The sequence below is a fragment of the Styela clava genome, chromosome 1, assembly GCF_964204865.1.
Source record: "Styela clava chromosome 1, kaStyClav1.hap1.2, whole genome shotgun sequence".
Lineage (NCBI taxonomy): Eukaryota > Metazoa > Chordata > Ascidiacea > Stolidobranchia > Styelidae > Styela > Styela clava.
This window is the reverse complement of record NC_135250.1, coordinates 4,278,329-4,299,263: the sequence shown is the minus strand read 5'-3', so window position 1 is coordinate 4,299,263 and position 20,935 is coordinate 4,278,329. Positions and strand designations below refer to the sequence as shown.

Genomic DNA, 20,935 nt, shown 5'->3' with positions numbered 1-20,935 from the left:
CCAATAGTGTCCAGTGCCTTTATATAACTTGATGTATAAAGTAGGCGAACAAACTTAGTTCGTTACCTTTGGCACGAATTGTCTATCTAGATTTTTGCGGGCTTTGTTTACTTATGTCGCAAGTAAGGGCACAAGACGAGCTTTGATCATAGTGAATGATTAAACAGGTAAAAGCATGATTTTATCAGAGACTGCTAAAATGTTTGCGAAAAGTCTACTGTTAGCCTACACTGCCTAACACGACGACCATAGTAGGCGTACAAATGTTTTAACTGTAGGTCGATGCAGAGAGTTATTCAAAAACGATTAGGTATCTAAATATTGGTATGCTAAATTAAGAAATTGTCGTTGCAATGGATAGCATGTATAAGCACAGTGTTGCTGCATTTGTAGTTAGGATATAGCTTCGAGTTTGCAGAATATTGTCATTAACAATGCTAGCAGAATGTTGAGTCTAGCCTTAGCCTGTGCGGCGCTACAGTTTTGTAAAATCCTTGCTATAAAGAATAGGAATTCAGCGATGTCAGCTAATATTTTGTCAAAAAGGTTTAATTCACGAAATCTCGTGCGCTACGCCGCTACACCACTCTAACGTTATGTACTTGAAACGTAGACGGTGTCACCTTTTGGTATTAGTGGCAGTAGCTTTCTACATGAGATCTCACAGTAAGCTAATAAGCTCATGATTATAATAAGCTAGATATGGAAAGACTACGTCAGTTCCTAACTATAACAAGCTATCTAGGTTGTACTGTAAGTATATTTCAACAAGTAATTGGATTAAATAACAATTAGGATTCGGCGAGACTAACCAATGCTTTTGCGTCCAAATTCAAAAATGAAACTGACGCCGTCCGCTACGTGAAGTGTACGTGTCGTGCGTCAGATGATGTCAGCAATTCCGCGTTGTTACTAATAAATCGAGACGTAGGGCTACATTCTGTATATTTCAATAAGTAATTCAGTGTGATCAAAGTTACGTTCCGGCAAAACTTACCATGCTTTTGCGTCTAAATTCAAAAATGAATGTGACGTCGTCCGCTACGTAAAGCTTGCGTGTCGTGCGTCAGATGATTTCAGCAATTCCGCGTTGTTACTATTAAATCGAGACGTAGTGCTACATTCTGTATATTTCAATAAGTAATTTAGTGAGATCAAACTTACGTTCCGGCGAGACTTACCATGCTTTTGCGTCCAAACTCAAAAATGAAACTGACGTCGTCCACTACATAAGGTTTGCGTGTCGTGCGTCAGATAATTTCAGCAATTCCGCGTTGTTACCATTAAATCGAGACGCAGGGCTACTCTATGTATATTTCAATAAGTAAGTAAAAGAAATAAAAATATTATTCCGACTTACCATGAAATGTGTCTGAATTAAAAAGAAGGCTGACGTCATCGGGGGCCCAACAACTTTTAACATATGTGGTGAACTGTGATTTTGCGGCATTTGCACGAGACACAAATTAGTATTCCCTTTTCAACACTATTTTGCTGTATTCCTGAGCGATTCACTGTTAGCCCAAAATTTTTCGCGTACTATCAATTCCTCCTTAAAAAGAACCAAGCAAGATAGATGAAAATACTCGCTTGTATAGATTGGATAACTTCGACAGCAAACTAAATCTGTGAAGAGATTCTTCAAGGTATCGTTAGATATCAGTTTCTCGATCATCATCGAGTCAGCGATACCCCAATTAATTAAAATGCGAAACAAAAATGTCAAGTGAAAATGCAAAAAACAATAGAATTAAACACCACATTGTTTAGCTTGTGGCATTTGCAGGACCTTGCATCACGTACCAGGGGAAATCCCATGTCCGATGAAATGCGTGCATTTCAGACATAACATCCAATTACTATAAGAATAACGGACTACTTTTAGTCGAAAGAAGCATTCTTTCATTTTTGTTTTCTATTTTTAGTCAACAAGAAGAATTTATTCATTCTTGGAAATGACACTATAAAACCTTCCTATTTTATTGTATATGCGTATTAGTTGTCGGGCATGGAAATTATAACGAGCGAGACAAAATGAGTGAACTTCTCAAGAAAGGTTTCGGATTGATTGTACATTCCGCTGAATTTCTTTTAGCTTGATAATAAAGGTTAAGTCTCTGATCAGTATAGCGGCACATAGTGTCGCTTATCCTAATATTTACAGTGTTTACAGTTATCTATTTAAATAGAATTTCGAAATGTCGCAAGATTGCCCAACGCTTCAAATAAAGGACGGTAAACTCAAAGGATTCATGAGCCAGGCAGACGATCCTTCAGCAGTTCCGGTTTACAATTATTTAAATATACCATTCGGGAAACCCCCAACAGGGAAAAGAAGATTTCTAGCTCCGGAAAAGTAGGTGGTTTCCAAACTTTTTTGATAAATTGCTTTCGTTGCATATTTTGAAACACTTCATTTCTCCCTCGCAAGTCGCTATGCATAAAAACTATTTTATTTGTTCAAGGTATTTACAGTTGACATTTGTTTATCATCTGAAAGCGCCAATGGCCAAGCTTCGAACTGATAATTAGGATTGAATATAAGTGACCCACCCTACCAGTGGCGTAGGGGGGTGGTTTTGCGGGTCGCAATTTTAGCAATTTTCCGTAGCTTGAAATGTTTTTTAGACCCCAGGACTACTAAAAAAACGCGTATTCCAGCGTTCGATCCGACCCGCTAGCTGTTTCAATCTAACTAAGCAAAAAAAAATCAGAACCCCCCTCTTTGAAAATTTCTCGCTACGCCCCTGCACCATACGAAGGCGATAAATACAGCAATCCTCTAGCTAGTACATAATTATCCATCACGTAGTTCTAATTGCCCCGTAAGCCCGCGCAGGGTAACCAGAGTTGCTATGGCAAACGCAAACCTGTATCTTAGGTTAGCACCATGCGCTAACCGTTGAGCTCATAAGTAAACGAAGACACCCTCTCTACTTGGTGATTGTCCTACATATATAATGGATCTTTAGGTTTGTGACTTACAACCTACCATAAAGCGATGATGGGGGAAATTATTAGTTATATCCATATTGCAGGGTCCCATCAATGCAGGTCAGAGGTTCCACAAGTTCGCATTCGAATCCAAAAGTCTATATTGTCATATGTATATTGTTTAAATATAATCAAATACCTTGGAATAGGTTTGCCGGTACTCCTGAAATATGCGCACCAAGATGTCGCACAACCTGAACCATAACCTGGTACACAATCTGAGTTCAGGTTGTGCGCCATCTTGGTGCGCATATTTCAGGAGGTCCGGTTTGCCACCATTATTAAACTTGCTACATTTAAAATACCATTTTGTTTAGCTAATATTAGACTTTCTTTTATATATATATTCACAAACAATATCTGATACAATTAAACTAACTACTGGACAGAGGTTATCAGTGATCGTTTATTAATGGCGTATCGGGGGTGTGGCAGCCATGGTTCGTGCCATGGTGTCGTTTGGATAGGAACGCAAAACGGTGAAAAGTTTTGGTTGTAAAATGTTTCAATGAAATTATTTCAAGTTGTAAATAATTAAAAGCTGTATTTTTTTAATAATAACGTAGAAGTATCTCATTTCCACAAAAGCTGTTCATAAACATTGTCAACCAACGATCAAGCAGGCGCATTTTCAAACTTCGCCATTTTACGTAGATCCGCCACCGCCGCCTATATAGCGCCTTGTTTGGGGTGACAGTGCAAATTCCCTACTTAACATGGCTGTTATGTTACAGATCCGAACCATGGGACGGAATATTAGACGCCACGAAGCCTACCCATCATCCACCACAAGACAACGAGATAGGTCACATGTACGCGGATTATCTTCCAATGAAAGATACCCTAGGTGCGCCAACTGAAAGACAATCAGAAGATTGCCTTCGACTGAATGTTTTTACGCCATCAGTGGAAAAATCATCAAAACTGGCGGTAAGTAAGCATTACTTGTTATATAATAGTATTTTTGGTTAGAAATCTCTAGCCTAAAGGCGCGAGTACGGCTGGACATTTTTGAAGGTACTCCCGAAGTATGTGAATCAAAATGGCGGGCACCGGAACGTAGTAGTTGTACCAGATTAAGGTTAGGCCATAATTTTATTCTAATTTTCCATATTTTAGTTCTATTACGAGTTCGGGGACTAGCAAAGTGACTCCCGTATTATTTGTACCTGAAATTATGGCCTAACCCTAACCTGGAACACATACTACGTTCCGGTGTCCGCCATCTTGATCAAAAAACGTTATTTGCATTTGTTATTCAATCATTAACAGAACAGTTGCTGTCGATACGTGCAATTTGTACTTTGACTTGTGTGCATTTTGGACAGTTCATAATATATCGTCACGCTAATAACCGAATTGCGTAAGTCATTTTTAGCAGTTTCAAGAAAAACGTAAAAAACTTCCTAATGATATTGTTATGCCATTGAGAGTCAATAATTTGCCATGGTTCAATTTTTTGATCGTAGCCGGATTTAAGTTAATTTGTATGACGCAGTTAAGTGACGTCATAATGTCGCACTGTGACTTAGGCAGAAATGTGGGTATGACTTGGGGACATACGCAATTTTGCAACTTTACTATATGCACCAGTCCTGAAAACTAAACATTCCAGAAACGAATGTAATTCTCAGTATCTACAATGTCTAATCCCCAAAATAGCTAATCAGTTTTAATTACAATATTTTTTATGTTTAAAAATATATATTTCATCAATATAACACATTCTGTACACCCACCGAAATAAGACTAAGATTAAATATAAAGAATAAAACAGCAATGCACCCAAAATAAAAGCCAACCAAGGTGAATTGGACTCGGACAGTGAATATCACAAGTGCACGTCTTCCTATACTATAGTATAAATTCAAATTAATACGCGCTAAGCTAGAATCCGAGATGCAAAAACTCGAAAATACTTCGCCGAGGTTATCTTGCCTTTGTGACGTCACAATAATCCTGCGGTAACAATGGTAATTCATTATGACGAAACAATTGCACAAATGTATATGTCATACTGAATCTATTTTTATGGGTTTCGGAATTCTTAAAATAAAATCTGAGTTAACAGACAGGTGCGCAGCAATACATAAATACCTATTTTATAAAAAAAAAATCGCCAAAAATGACTTACGCAATTCGGTTATTAGCGTGACGATATGCTGATATATGAATTACAACAATGTTAAATAAGTAAACAATATAAGTAATATTACACGCAAATGCAAAATAAAATTACCTCTCCAAACACATTCGAATTTCTTCCCGGAGAAGAATTCTTCCCCGGCACAGAAACGTTGTGTTTGCTACACAGATTTTACTTTTTCGTTCGCAGTAAAAACACTTTTTTATTTTTTTAATCTACATCCACAAATCTGCGTTGTTTGTTATGGTCTTCTATTCATATTCAGGCCGCCAAATAATTGTCACTTTTGCATGAATTCCACTTGTTAAAACATAAAAATATAATTGTTGTTTTAGGTTATGGTTTGGATAGTTGGTGGTGGCTACATGCGAGGTATGGCAGGAATATATGACGGTGTTGCATTATCAGGAATGAATAACGTGGTCATTGTTTCACCGAACTACAGAGCAAACGCATTAGGATTTTTATCGCTTGGAAAAAACAGCAAAGTACCAGGAAACAACGCTCTTAGAGATATTATTCTTGCTTTGGAGTAAGAATACGCTTTAATTTATTGTATAATTTTACTTTTTCAAATTGTTCGGTAATGACGCTAAAGAGTCACGTTTTAAAAACACGCTTGTGGACATGAAGTGGGCCTATGAATCGTTTTGTTATTATGTTGTTGTTGTTATTATTATTAGTATTCTTTTTTTTCTTGTTGTTGTTGCTGTACAAAAACTACTCGACCAATTACTTTGAAATTTTCAGTGGTTAAGGATTATTGTTGTCGCCGAAAGGTGTGGTAACATCATCAAAAATTTAAAAATTGCGCATATTGTGTTCTCGTTTTTTTTTTCTGAAAAACAGAATACCTAATACTGAAACGTGGCGTTACATGACCCTTTCTCGGACAATTTTGTAAAATTTACGAAATTTTGGTATTTTTTGCTACGCTAGTATTTTCATGAATCCTCAATATATCTTCTGCAACAGATGGGTCCGAGACAATATAGAATCTTTTGGTGGCGATCCCAGCAACGTCACAATATTTGGTGAAAGTGCCGGAGGAGTGATGACGGAATTGTTGATGATGTCACCACTGTCCCGTGATCTGATTCACAAAGCGATATCAATGAGCGGATCCCCTCTTGCTCCAAGTAATACTTTATAAATATAGTGAATTTTCTTTTACAAGCAGAGCTCTCTCAAAAAGTGTCAATAGACTAAAATCCTCTATTTTATCATCGGTACTCCCGAAGTATGTGAACCAATATGGCGGACACCGGAACGTAGCATGTGTACCAGGCTAGGGTTAGGCCGTAATTTTATTCCAATTTTCCTCATTTTAGTTCTATTACGACTTCGGGGACTGGCCAAGTGAATCTTGTAGTATTTGTACCTGAAATTATGGCCTAACCCTAACCTGGTACACACACTACGATCCGGTGTCCGCCATCTTGGTTCATATACTTCGGGAATGCCCTATTAGCTAGGGTTCTAATATAATTTAGTATAGACCGAATCCTTCTAATTTGGGAAATAAATTACCTAATTTTTTACGTCCTTGGTGAGATGTGGGCTTGGGGAGTCAACCAACAAGAATTATGGCAGGAAAAATCTTGAATTTTCCACTTTTACTACATAAAAGTCCGTGATTTGAGCCAGCACATAATCTGTTTTTGTGAGTCTTTACACAAAGTGCGTTTTTTGCTCTGCTTTGATATTATGTGTGCATGAATTGAAGGTGAAGGACTTTTCATATTTATTCTAGTGAGAATATATATTCGATAAGACGACCTTAATCCCATAAAGAACAACGACCCCTCGTCCGTAAAGGTGCGAGTGTTCAGTGTTCAATTCCTATTCCCATTGGAAAAAAAAATCGAAAATCCCGAAATTCCGCGATAACAACACTATTTGTATGCAGAGGTGTGATTCAAGGGTTCCTACAGGTTCGCGAACCCTTTCTTGAGATGAGTAACATTCAGCGAACCCATTCCTGCCCTATTTTCTGAAATGAGATAACTTGTTATTAGTGAGTTCGATACAAAAAAGAAAACCTATAATTCAAATTTTGAATCTCATCACTTGTTTTATGAATATGAGACTGCTTTTAAAGTTGTTTTTTTCGATTAATTTCAACTAAAAACTAAATATTTTAATCTTAATCAGCTGTCTTCGGAGGAGGCGAGGCCACAAGAGAAGTCTTGCTTAAAGCACTTAACATTAATGCCAGCGAGCCCGACGCTATATTGGAAAAACTTCAAGAGGTTCCAGTGGATGTTTTAATCGAAGTACAGAAGAAATTTTACGTAAGTATGAGCAAACAAAAACAGGATTCTGGGTTATTCTCCATTTGAGAGGCGGATGGGGACATGCATATGATCCAATATGATAATCGCGTTGGCCCAACGTTTTGAGGGGAATATCTTCATATGATCTGAATTTCGTTTGTAATGATGCTTAGTTTCAAACATTTTTTATCATTCTTTTCACACAAGTTTTCCCAAAGCAAACTAAAACTAAAAAAGTACCAAAGTACTGATGTTAGGGCTACAAGCGGCCACCATACTTGAAACAAGTCATGTCAAAATTGCTAGAATTGTTGCACGAAAATAAAACTTTTCATTTCATTCTACTTATGTATAAGTCAAATTATCGGACAGAAACTTCTATTTTGTCTGTTATGAGATTTAGTTTGCGCGATATTACGACTTGACAATGCTGAAATTTGCTGTAGGTAAAATAAACTGACTCCGACCACCTCACCCAAGATGGAATAACATAAGTAGACAGTGCCGAACCAGAATAGGGTTCCCATAAAGTCTTAAAAAAATTAAAATTGCAAAGAGAATTTATCGATATCATAATATTGTTTCGGTTCTCACAGATGTATTAAATGAAGTAAAAATATTTGAACAATTCCTAATTAAAAAAAAAACTGACTTTATAACAAAATTGAAATTGTAAAGAGACTTTATGGACACCCTTGTATTTCTAAACTGAAGTATTTCAATTTCCAGGGCCCATATGCATTCCAACCAATTGTTGATGGGCACGTTATAACGGATACACCAGAAAACATTTCAAGTACTGGACAGCGCCACAAAATACCTTTTTTAACGGGGGTTTGTGACTCTGAATGTGCCGGAATTTTAGCTTTTGTACTGCCCCCGCGCTATATAGAAGGAAGTAGCAAAGAAGAAGTCAAAGCAGTATTTGAGGAAGCTTTTAAATTGAGACATCCGGTAAAAATGAGTCCAGTTTCAAAATTTATGTTTTTTGGTAATTTATTCAAATATAAAATTCTCTCACCCACTGTGTATTGAATTAGGTGGGCTAAGCTGAACTGGGGAAAAATACCGGTTCTTTCATATGAATAGCAGTTATTTACAAATCGTTGGAAAACAGTAAAATCTTGCATAAATCTTTGTTCGGTACACAACGCCGGAAACGCGTGGTTCAAAGAAAATACATTTTATGAACAATATTTAGAATGTCTCAAATGCAAAAGCGGAAAAATATCTGCCTCCTGCCAAAACAAAATCGCAATCTCAACAAATTCCTTGCGCTGATCTTCAGCTAAAACTTCAAAATATGGTTTTAGTTGGGTTGTGGCAGCATCAGGCGGGTCAGTTGAATTACCTAACGGGTCGGATTTGGCCCGCGGGTCGTACTTTGCCCATATCAGCACTAACGCTAAATTTACCGACATCGTGCTTTGCAGTGTCCACCGGTCTTGGCACTTCAGAAGTTCCTCGCATCTTCGCACAGTGATCACCTACTTTGCTTGTGAGTGAGTGCGAATAAGCTTGCGTTGAGTAGGTTTTCCCAATCCTACAGTTTTCATATCACCAATCATATTTTGTTATCCACTTCTTATTTGTTTCAGAATACTGCATGTGATAAAGTTGTGGATCGACTCATGGCTGCATATTCTGATGTAGCGGCCGACAACGACAAATACAAGTACAGTAGAATATACGCTGAAATGGCGGGTGATTCGATTTTTGTTGTTCCAGCGATTGTATCGGCCACAGCACATTCAGGTAAACAATTATTTTCACGTGCCTTTCACTGCGAATAAGGCCCTACACACGAAGTTACTGGTATGAAAAAACTATCATACTTTAAATGAGTAAGTGGTTTTCAAACGGTGGGGCGCACCCCACACGGTGGGGCGCACCCCACAAGGAGGGGCGAAGACCATTTTTTTAGGGGACATTAAGCAAATTGAAAGTAAAAATATTTGTCAAAATTGATCCTGTCAGCCTATTTTGGGTATTCACATTTCTTCATTGTTTAGAGATTGCGATTCCATCCACGTATTTTCAAAGTGTTTTTTGAAAAAAAAACATACTTTGACCTTACTATCTGTTATTTGTAGCTTATTGTTAGCTAGTTATTTTAGAGGTGGGGCGCGAGACTTGACTAATTTTAACAAGGAGGCGCGACAATAAAAGTTTGAAAACAACTGCTTTTAATAGAAATATGGCTCATTGTTCTGTTTTTTCTGTGTCTGTGATAACTTTTTTAAATCAAAATTGCAGGCGGACAATGGCCTGATAAACATGTTAAAATGTGGTGTTTGAATTTTCAACATTTATTCCTAGGTCAAAATAAAATTCAAAATTAAAGTATCGCTGGATTGAGAACTCTATTGCAAATTGCAACTAACTGGGATGGTTGTTTGATATAGTTGCTAAAATTTAAAAATTGGTTCCAAAAAAGCTTGCGATTGACTAGGCTCAAAGTAGTTTATTAGTTTGAATCAAAATGGTGGTTGTGAACATGTAAGCCAGTTTGTCAACTCCAACTCCCAAGAACACTCTGAAAATAAGCATCATTACTTATCGATTTTAATCGGTAAGTATGTTGATAGGTATTTGTCTGTATGTCTGTCTGTCTGTTAGATGCACGCGATATCTCACGAAAGCGAGATTGAATCTGCTCCAGATTTTGCATGTGCATTCATCATATATTTTGGATGAATTATGTCGTATAATTAGCGAGTTATTAATTAATTAGTGATGGGACACAAGGTGCCACTATGGAGTAAGAGCGCTGTTTTAGGGGATTCCCTAACTTTCGATCGATAAGTCTTCGGTCTCTGACCAATATTCTCGTTTTTATTATTATTTTGTTAAGCAAACTTTTACCACAGTTGTAAATTATAGGAAGAATTATTGGGCGTTGAAAAACACCTTTTCCTTCGCAGGAATAATAATTTATGAATGGGGAATGTTTTATTCTTAAAATAAATTTCATTTTAGCTATGCAGTGTCCAACTTACTTTTACTACATCACAAAACCAATTGAATTCAACCATTCGGAATCGAACGGACCAGGAATCAAAAACAAGTTGGATTTTGTTAAATGCGATCACGGTGACATTCCTTATTATATATGGGGTGTCCCGTTCGTAAAAGGCGAACTCCCAGGTGGTGCCTGGTTTACAGAAAAGGATGCTGAATTCAGCCGCTTGGCGATGAAATATTTTACAAATTTTGCAAAAACAGGGTGAGTAGCAAACAAAGCACAATTTTTAAAGGGTTCTTAAAGAGTTGTCCAATACAGGGTTCCATTACATTTGAATCCACGTACATTTGAACCCATGACAATTGCACCTGTATGCTATTGCACCTATGGAATTTTTTTTGTTTCACGGATAGTTAAACCCATACTAACCCTAACCCATGGGTTTTAACACCCGCATATAGATTGAACCCGTGGATATACGCATGGGTTCAAATGTACATGGGTTCAAATGTACGGTCACCCTAATACAGTGGTCCCGGTCTTTCTAGTGCCAAGATACATTTGGATGATTTGCTTGCAAATTCAAATATTCAGCAAATGGTCAATCAAATACACAACACATTTTGTTGGCAATATTATCGCTAATAAAAAAATCCACCTCCCTCTTCCTCCCAAATTAGAAACACCCCATAAAATGAAAAGCTGGGTAGCGTACTGGGTGAGAGCCAAGTGAAGATTGATTGCTGTAGGATAAGAGGCGCTCCAGACGTTTATGTACCAATATAGAGGTAACTAATTTCGTTCGCCTATTTTACATCAAGTTGTGTAAAGGGACTGAAACCTATGAGCAGGGGTTATATTCACTTGGCTAACACAGACTGTCCCCGAACTCGTAATAGAACTAAAATAAGAAAAATCGGAAAAAAATTATAATCTAACCTGGTACACATACTAAGAGAGTACCAGAAAATAAATCAATAAAGTGACCTGATGTTTATCATTTATACCAACTTCTTATTGACTGATAAAATTTATTTTATTTTCTAGAAATCCAAACAAGGGATCTGATGTTTCCGTTGAATGGCCTGTATTTGATCCTGTTTCCAAACGTCACCTAGTGTTAGATGATGAACCGAAAGCTGACCAGAACCTACACGCAGACAAAGTTAAACTCTACACTGTAGATTTTCCAAAGATAGTTGCTGAGCACTCGAAATAAAATTTAAGAGCAAACTATTCCTCATCTAGTATTCGTTGAAAATTATGCAAATTTTATTGCTTTTAATTTATTATGTTTGCAAAAATGAAATTTAAATGCAATTCATAAAGCAAGAGGCTCCTTTTTTGGACCTCCAGAAGTATGCGCACCAAGATGGCGCACAACCTGAACATAGTATGTGTGTACCGGTCAGGGTGCAGGTTGTGAGACATCTTGGGGCGCATACTTCTGGAGCACCCCTTTTTTATTTCCGATTGACTGAAGCAAAACTAATTTTATTCGAAGCGTTGACAGCAATGCTCGAATATATGGACACGAAGGATAAAAAAAGTAGTACCGGGCATCAAATCTTTCACAGTAACGATATCGTAATCTATCGTTCAAATACTTGCGACTCAAAAAAAATAAGTTATTGCTTTGTATTGTAAAGCTGGAAGCATTTTTTTTAAGCTGGCAATGGAGGCTCAGAAGTGTGTGTACCAATATGGAGATAACTAGTTTTGTTCGCCTACTTTACATCAAGTTGTGTAAAGGGACTGAAACCTATGGGAAGGGGGTATATTCACTTGGCTAACACAGACCCTAACTCGTGATAGAACTAAAATAAGGAAAATCGGAATAAAATTATAACCTAACCTTAACCGGGTACGTATACTACGGGAGTAATGGCAATATAATAATACAATCTCATAAGCAAATTACTAATGTAATATTTACCCAGCTTTTTAAAATTTCAATCATAACAGTTTGAACATTGAAAACGCTTTATTCGAAAATGAAAAAAAAATACCTCAGTCATAGAATATGACGTCATAAATCGTGCATTCTTGTTCAATATATTGTTTCACGAAATGAGAAGAAATGAAACAAAAAATTAAAATAATGAAACCGGATACCCGAAAATATCCGGTCGCAAAGTTCTCTAGATTCTCTAGTTTCACAAGGAAAGAATTAGAAACAAATCCGGATATCCAAATCATATCCGGTGCTATATCGAACTCCGTGCAATTCTTTTCTTTTGAAATAAAATGGCGAACATGAGATTCAACTTTGCCTGTATTGGAATTTGTATAAGACAAGTAACTCACATTCAATTTATCTATCGTTTATGTATAACCACGCTTTATCATAAAATAAGTCAACAACAGCGAGTAACAAACGTATTCAGTTTCTTTGCCAAAGCTCCACTAGATGGCGCCAATCGCATAGAGCTTATTATGATTCAGCGTTACTTTGAATTCCGGTTATCTTAAACAACTCGTTATAACAAACCAAATTGTTTAATCGCATTGAGAAATTAATTGTGACGCCATAGTCACTATTTGCATTCGCTTGGCGGCCCGCGGGCCCAAGTTTGCCCATCGCTAGGGTAGACCACACGTCAAAGGAATTAATCGGGCATTGAAAAAATTGGTTTCGTTTAAATGTGAATTGGTGCTTATTACTTATCGATCTTAAGATCGGTAAGTATGTTGATAGGTATTTGTCTGTTTGTTTGTTTGTCTGTTAGTTGTACGCGATATCTCACGAAAGCGGAGTTGAATCTGCTCCAAATTTTGCATGTGCATTCATCATAGCTCGGATCAAAAGTCTATTGATTTTCGATAAATTATGTCGTATAATTAGCGATTTAGTTTTTAAATAGTGATGGGACACACGGTGTCACTATGGAGTGAGAGCGCTGTTTTGGGGGATCCCCTAACCTCCGATCGATAAGTCTTCGGTCTCCGACCGATATTCTCGTCTAGAGCTTTGTTCAGAAAAAAAGAAAATTTTGTGATACAATCTATTATGAAAATTATATGTAATAATTCAACCAACTTAATTTTCGTATTTCTGGTCTAACTCTAAACAATAAACCTAGCAACGAGGAGGCTGATAACGGATCCAACTATGATGCTTGATTTGATGGTTCCAGCGCCTGATTTGATGAGTTCAGTGATCGGAGTGGTGGTGGGTTTAGAGGTCAAAGATTTGATGAGTTCAGTGATCGGAGTGGTGGTGGGTTCAGAGGTCAAAGTTGTTGCTGCAGCGGTTGTATCGGGTCCGTTACATGCATCTGAATAGATTTTAAAAAAAAACTATTACCTACTAAATTTACATTTTATTTTTCTATTTACTTGGATATGACGATCACAGATTCAACCCCCATGCATGATGTAATAAATTGAGTATTTAATACAGAATCGGATTTCGTCCTTCAAACGATTTTAATAGTAAGATTGTCAGTGTTGAAGAAAAAAATAAACCTGAAGCATTATAGTTGAATTGTTAATTTTGCTTTCATCGCATCCAAACATCTCAGGTTCAAATCCCATGCAAACCACCTCACCCATGCAAGGTCTAATAAACTTGATTGACAATTCCGAACTGAAATGGTAGCTTCCCACCCAAATGCTTTCGATCGATTTCAATATGTACCTTAGTACTTCTTTGTCAAAAGCCTCTTTCAGGATGGAAAAGTATAAAAAACTCATAAAAAATTTCATGGTAGGTTTGCGAGAGATGAGGATTCAATTTATATACTGAGTCTGAAGCATAATGGTGGAAGCGTTGTACTATTACGTTTCCCATCGCCGCTTAAAAATCTCAGGTATAAATCCTATGTACACCACCCCACCTTGGGTGTGATAAACAGGGCAACGCCGAGCTAGAAAATGAGGCGCAAAAAAGTTCCAGTCCTTCCAATGTATCTCACTACCTAGCAGTGGCCGCTTGTACAGAGAAAATGACGTTTGAAAGTATAAAAAAAATAATATGACTTACACTTTTGGCAAATGCAAGTGCGCATATGACTATTGCAGCCGGTAGTGGTAAGGTATCCACAAGTTTGTGTAACAACGTCTAAAAATTATGTTCAAATTAAACTAGATGTCATTTCGAATCGAACAGTAAATTGTTCGAATTGGGGTTCTGACAAAAATTTCGAAATGTTTCTATTTTGTGAATCCGTCATTTATTTTTGTTGAAGCATATTTTTGTAAATACAAACTGACATGTGGGTGATTTATTGACGAGACACGTTTGTTATTGTGCGTGAACAATCAGCAAACTATGAGTAAAATAAAAAGTATTTGAAAATGAAATTGTTGAGACTACGGGTTTATGCAGTAAAATTTTAAAAACAATGTGTAAGATGTATGAAGGCACTCACCATTTACAGATCTTGTGTGACAAGTCGCGAATAAGCTAGAAAAGATCATCATTGGTGAAGCAGCAAGGTTTATGACGAAAGCGTTGCAGGAAATACAAGCATAGCATTGAATCGCGTAACCTGGATAATATTTAATAAATGAATATCAATATGTTAACGAGTCGTTTGTGTATTTCAAAAAATTGTTCGAAATAGTTTTTTATTTTTAATCCAGAAAAAAAAAAAATTGAAAAATCGCGGAAATACGAACCTGTCTTGACGAGCATGTAGCAGAAGCATGCAATCAACAGTAATTTCATTTTCAGTAATTTAATTAAACCTTTGAACAACCCATAAGTAAGTAAATATACTAAAAATAAAATTAAGTATAAAATTAAAACCAAAGCTACAAAATCTATTATACGCTATCAAATCATAAACTACTCATATTGGAAATAAAATGGTAGACCGTTGCCGGTGACGTGGGCGTTACGTCATTACAGGTTTGCGGTCTCAAATTTCAACGACCCCGCCTAAAACCGGAATCGCTTGCGCTTTTTGCCGCCATTTGTATTTCATCTGTGAGCTTTTTTCCATTCGTATTACGTTGTTTAAACGTTTTAATTTTTTAACTGCTGATACATTTATATCATTTTGCTATAGATTCGTAACCGTATAATATGATTTTTAATTCTATAATTTTTATCCTAAAAAGATTGCAAGAACCGTATTTATTATTTTTGTAATTAGTTACGCTACGTAATTAGATTTCTACAACCATGGAAAGGATTTACTAAACGATACTTCAAATTACTGTCATCGGGCAAATAAATCAATTATCTGACTTTATTTATAAAATTTCCGAGTCGAAGTCTTATTTTCTACCAAAGAAAGTTCAGAAGTATTTTTTGCGACCAAAACGAAACAACGTTTTAGTTGTGTCTATTATTTTTGCTTTCGCTCCCTCAGTCTAGAAGAGTATCGAAAAAAAAATCGAACAAAACGCTGTTATATAGTATGAGAGAGCATCGCGATGTTGCAATGTTGGTGCAAAACAAGAACGAAAATACTCGTTGCCTGGACTGACATATGGCATATGCAGAAAGGATTGATGTAACAAAATATAACGTAGATCCTTTGGAAAATTTGCGGTTTCAACTCGGCGTTTTGCGAATGTAGAATTTTTTCAACAAGGGGGAAAAAATTTCTTGCGATTTGTAATTTGAGAGACAATTCTAACTATGTGCGTGTGGGATTTTTTCATAACAAAATTTTTTTTCGCAATTTCAGCGACAATGATGCTACAATTTCTATTTGTTTTCAGTCGAAAGGTTTGGAGATTTGAAAAAAACTACAAACTATGAAAACAATGTCTGCTGTATATAAAGATAAATGCAGGTATTTCACCGATGTTAAACACAACCATCCCATAGCGGTTCAAAAACCTAATGAAAAATACACATTATACTCAATCATCTACTACCTGATGTCGTTATACATGAAATGGTGCTCCTGAAGTACCAATATGGCGGACACCGAAACGCAGTATGTGTCCCAGGTTAGGTTTAGGCCATAATTTCAGGTACAAATACTACGGGAGTCACTTGGATAGTCCCCGAATTCGTAATTTAACTAAAATAAGGAATGTTGGAATAAAATTATTGCCTAACCTTAACCTGGTACACATATACTACGTTCCGGTGTCCGCCATATTGGTACGCATACTTCAGGAGTATCCATGCAATAATATCAACCTAATAACGTTCATGTTTATAAAAGTTAAATGGTTACTTAGGAAATATCCTGATTCAAGAAAATAAAGATTTGGAAGCAAAAAGAATGCTGGGCCAATGAACTTGAGATATATCTTGCAAACAAAGGCAGTGGTTCGCGCCAATCTTCTAAAAATCTCCCGAACTTTCTAAAATCGCGACGCATTAACTTTCCATATTGCGATTACAAACCATCACGCCTGCGAAGGAAATGTTAATTTTATAAGCATTAATTTATGGCAAATGGCAGTGGAATATATTCACATTTAATCATGCGATACGTGAGCTTGTATTTATTCACATAAGCGATCATAACGCGGCTGTTTCATAGATCATTACCTAGCACTCCGGCTGACTTAAAAAGTTTGAATACTCGATAATGTACTAGATAATATTAATACTATAATCAGAAGTAGGTTTATCGCATGTCGGTGTATATTGTAAGGAGTTGTAACAACAGAAAACGAAACCCAAGATGACCTAACTGCCGTGGAGTATTTCGCCTTCGACGTTATCAAACGTCACTATAAATTTATAGATATGAATTTCACATCTGGCTAACTGAATAAAAATTTCCCGCCGTTATTAATGTCGCGAAGAAATTTTTTATTGCGCATTTTAAATACCCAGTTGTTACATTTGAGCTGACTCCATATTTTGCTGAATAATATTTCCTGAAGCAATGACACAGCATACTGTATACTTTTCATGACTGACAGTAATTGTTGAACTCGGTGCATAAAAAAAACCTTTCGCGGTCAATTTTGTAAAATTTTGAAATTTTTGTTATTTTTCACTTTGAAATTTTTAATGAATCCTTTTAATATATTTTTATGCAACAGATGGGTCCGAGACAACATATAATCAATTGGTGGCGATCCCAGCAACGTCACAATATTTGGTAAAAGTGTCGGATTTTGTCAATACAACAACAACAAGAAAATTACTAACAACATAATAATAATAATAAAACGCTCCACAGTACCATTTTGTGTCCAAAAATAGTTATCGGCGCTCCAGAAGTGTATGTACCAATATAGAGGTAACTAATTTTGTTTGCCTACTTTACATCAAGCTGTATAAAGGGACTGAAACCTATGAGCAGGGTGTATATTTGCTTGACTAACACAGCCCCTAACTCGTGATAGAACTAAAATAAAGAAAATCGGAATAGCTAGGCCTAACCTTAACCTGGTAGTTATACTGCAGGAGTAACGACAATGGCAAGAATACAATCTCATAAGTAAATTACTAATGTAATATTTTACCCCAGTTTCTAAAATTTCAAACCAGAACACTTTGAATATTGATATCAATTTATTCGAAAATGAAATAAAATACGTCAGTCATAAAATATGACGTCATAAATATTGCATTTTTGTTCAATATATTGTTTACACAAAATAAAAAAAAATAAAACAAATAATTGAAATAATGAAGCCGGATATCGCCGGATATCCGAAACATACCCGGTGCTATATCTGGACTCATTGCAATTCTTTTCTTTTGAAATAAAATGGCGAACATGAGACGCATCGTTTCCTGTATTGAAATTTGTATAAGACAACTACGTTCAAATAATCTATAATTCATATATGACCAAGCTTGTTCATAAATTACGTCAACAGCGAGTAAAAAACGTCTTCAGTTTCGTTGCCAAAGCTCCACTAGATGGCGTTTGTCACACAGTGCTTATTATGATTCAGCGTTACAACGAATTGACCGTGACGTCACATCCACTATTCCCATTCGCTATGATAGTGTCAAATTTAATGGTGACTGATATTGTTAAACCGGTGACGAAAAAACATGAATATCATTTCAAAAAAATTCATAGTTTAGATAATTGAAATCAATATAAGATAACTAAATTTTTTAGGTAGTTTTTATGTAGTAGCAGGGGGCCGCTCAAAATACTTGGGGAGACCGCGAGCCATAATTTGTCCATCCCTGGAGTAGACTATATGCCAACTGAGATCAAGGATTCTTGGAAAAAGTAGAATTGTTTGAATATGCAGCATGAGTGGTTATCTTAATCTTTGTTCGAAAAAAAAGTAAAAAGTTTGTTATATATTCTATAATGTAATTCATATGCAATACTTTAATCGACTTAAATTTAATTTTGTTATTTCTTGTCTAAAGAAGAAATTTAGCAACAAGGAGGCTGATAACGGATCCAACTATGATGCTCGATTTCACGGTTCCAGCTCCGTTGCATTTATCTGAATAAATTTGAAAAAAATTAACAAACGTGATGACACTTTTGTTTTTAAAATATCGACTTATTTTCGTTTGTTTGAATAAAGAGAGTTGAACCGCATTATACATCGCTCCAGAAGTGTGTGTACCAATATGGAAGTAACTAATTGTGTAAAGCAGGGGTCGGCAACCTACAGCCAGGGCCCGCGAAGTAATATAATCCGGCCCGCGACGCTTCACTGAATTATACCTACAAAATATTTGTTTTGATTCTTTCCGTAACAGAATTTAGTGTGAGACAAGTGTAGACTAAATAGTATTATAATCTAACAAGTATAAAATTCACAATTACTCGTTTAATGAGCCTATAATTTGATTATAATTTAACAAATGGCACCAAAACGAAGAAAAGTTGATGCTAAGTGCAAAGGGTTCAATGGCGCCAAAAATATTCAGATGGAATTTTTTGAGAGGCATTGCAATGAGGAAATAAATCTATATTCTATTCGAGAGATGGATCACTGATTGATTTTTATTATAAAAAGTATCATCCGTTCGGTTTTCTACTTTCTAAAAATATGTGCGCCCGCCAATGACTTGCAACCCTTAAATTTGGCCCGCGAGCGACAAAAGGTTGCCGACCCCTGGTTTAAAAGGACTGAAACCTATCGGCAGGGGGTATATACTTGGCTAACACAGACAGTCCCGAACTCGTAATAGAACTAAAATAAGGAAAATCGGAATAAAATTATGGCCTAACCCTAACCTGATACACATACTACGGGAGTACCGAGCCTTGTGTGGAGAGAAATGCGTATAAAAGTATAAAAAATGATACAATGACTCACCCCCTTTGCAGCTGCAAGTTTCCGTGGTTATAGTAGCAAGAGTGACTTTATTGCATCCGGTAGTAGTTGAGACTCCACAAGTTCGTGTAACAACGTCTAAAAATTTTATTCAAATTAAACTGGGGATGGGCATTTCGAATCGATCGAACAATACATTATTCGAATCGGTTTAAATAGAAATTTCGCCATCTTGTTTTTTTGTTCGAAAAAGATCGAAGTGACTCAAGTCATATTTTCAAAATGCAAAATAATGCGACTCTTTTTTCCAAGAGATTTATTAATGAAACATGTTTATCAATGTGTGTGGACACTCGGCGAACTGTCTGAGTAATCGAATACGTCACTAAATTATGTGTCTGAAGGATCCATTGCAATAGAACACTCGATATATTCGAGTATCGATTCGAAAATATTATTCGATTCGATTCTGTAATCACCAGGTATTCGAAAATGTCCAGCATTTGAATATGAAATTGTTGAAAACCACTGATCCATGCAGTAACGTTCTAAAGCAATGTGTATGGTGTATAAAGCACTCACCGTTTATGGAAGTCTTTTGACACGTCATGAATGAGCTAGAGCAGTTCACGAGTTGAGAAGCAACTAGATTTTTGGCATCGCGACAGTTAATACAAGTGTAGCATTGAATCGCGTAACCTGAATTATAAGTGATAAAATAAATAACAATAATTCAACGAGTGGTTTTTAGATTACAAAAAATTCACTTCGATATTCACTTCGGACTCGTAATAGAACTAAAATACGTAAAAGCCTAATAAAACTATGGCCTATTCCTAACCTGGTACACACACTACGGGAGTACCATAATTTTTTATTTAAAGCCAAGAAAACAAGTTTAAAAAACCGCTGAAATACGAACCTCTCGCGACGAACATGAAGCACAAGCATGCAGTCAAGAATATCTTCATTTTGAGTGATTTCGTAGTTTACAACAGCTTAACAATGAGTAAGTAAATATACTAAAACAAAAGTATGGTATTTAAACCAAATCTATAAAATCTTTTGTAAGCTATCAAATCATAAATTACTTTACATTGGAATTAAATTGCAGACCCGTTGCCGGTGGCACCGCACGAACAAAAAGTTTACGAACCGCTGTGCTAGTCTGTGAAGCAAACATGGAATCATGAGTATTGGAACCGTTTTTTCAAAAATCGCGTAGCCGTAAATTTTGATTTTTCCAATTGAAACTAAAATAATTTTGCCAGATATATTGTATTGAAATTTTTGTTACGCGGGAGTCGAAGGTGACGGAGTCGATTTCTTAAAACCAGGATCAAGAGCCGGAGTATTTATTTTTGTAACCAAACGTTGAAAGTAAACTCTGGTGTCGGTTCGGTTGCAGTACGAGGGACGTTTCCC

The 20,935-nt window shown here is 36.3% G+C and overlaps 3 protein-coding genes across 3 annotated transcripts; 1 reads left to right on the top strand and 2 right to left on the bottom strand.

Annotated features, from left to right (window-relative positions):
* The first annotated feature begins 2,198 nt into the window (after positions 1-2,198).
* On the top strand, positions 2,199-11,600 carry LOC120341492 (fatty acyl-CoA hydrolase precursor, medium chain-like). Its single transcript, XM_078114363.1, has 9 exons — positions 2,199-2,356; positions 3,729-3,924; positions 5,476-5,672; positions 6,116-6,279; positions 7,295-7,434; positions 8,146-8,370; positions 9,015-9,171; positions 10,396-10,642; positions 11,429-11,600. Exons 1-9 carry the CDS (start codon positions 2,199-2,201, stop codon positions 11,598-11,600), a joined length of 1,656 nt encoding a protein of 551 aa, XP_077970489.1.
* A 776-nt stretch (positions 11,601-12,376) lies between these two features.
* Positions 12,377-15,067, bottom strand: LOC144428778 (uncharacterized). Its single transcript, XM_078117542.1, has 4 exons — positions 15,005-15,067; positions 14,755-14,874; positions 14,367-14,444; positions 12,377-13,659 (listed from the first exon to the last, which is right to left on the bottom strand). The coding sequence occupies exons 1-4, from the start codon at positions 15,051-15,053 to the stop codon at positions 13,448-13,450; spliced, it is 459 nt and encodes a 152-aa protein (XP_077973668.1). The 5' UTR covers positions 15,054-15,067; the 3' UTR covers positions 12,377-13,447.
* Positions 15,068-17,809: 2,742 nt separating this feature from the next.
* On the bottom strand, positions 17,810-20,534 carry LOC120325473 (uncharacterized). Its single transcript, XM_039391586.2, has 4 exons — positions 20,433-20,534; positions 20,093-20,209; positions 19,553-19,648; positions 17,810-18,727 (listed from the first exon to the last, which is right to left on the bottom strand). Exons 1-4 carry the CDS (start codon positions 20,479-20,481, stop codon positions 18,642-18,644), a joined length of 348 nt encoding a protein of 115 aa, XP_039247520.2. The 5' UTR covers positions 20,482-20,534; the 3' UTR covers positions 17,810-18,641.
* Positions 20,535-20,935: the final 401 nt, after the last annotated feature.

Excerpts from the sequence above, each read along its gene's own strand:
- LOC120341492 (XM_078114363.1), top strand. The coding sequence starts at position 2,199 with ATGTCGCAAGATTGCCCAACGCTTCAAATAAAGGACGGTAAACTCAAA. Across the intron at positions 7,435-8,145 it reads AAGTACAGAAGAAATTTTAC|GGCCCATATGCATTCCAACC; the intron begins GTAAGTATGAGC and ends TTCAATTTCCAG. Across the intron at positions 8,371-9,014 it reads CTTTTAAATTGAGACATCCG|AATACTGCATGTGATAAAGT; the intron begins GTAAAAATGAGT and ends TATTTGTTTCAG.
- LOC144428778 (XM_078117542.1), bottom strand. The coding sequence starts at position 15,053 with ATGAAATTACTGTTGATTGCATGCTTCTGCTACATGCTCGTCAAGACA. Across the intron at positions 14,445-14,754 it reads TCACACAAGATCTGTAAATG|ACGTTGTTACACAAACTTGT; the intron begins GTGAGTGCCTTC and ends CATAATTTTTAG. Across the intron at positions 13,660-14,366 it reads CACTTGCATTTGCCAAAAGT|ATGCATGTAACGGACCCGAT; the intron begins GTAAGTCATATT and ends AAATCTATTCAG.
- LOC120325473 (XM_039391586.2), bottom strand. The coding sequence starts at position 20,481 with ATGAAGATATTCTTGACTGCATGCTTGTGCTTCATGTTCGTCGCGAGA. Across the intron at positions 20,210-20,432 it reads CTTCATGTTCGTCGCGAGAG|GTTACGCGATTCAATGCTAC; the intron begins GTTCGTATTTCA and ends CTTATAATTCAG. Across the intron at positions 19,649-20,092 it reads TCAAAAGACTTCCATAAACG|ACGTTGTTACACGAACTTGT; the intron begins GTGAGTGCTTTA and ends TAAAATTTTTAG.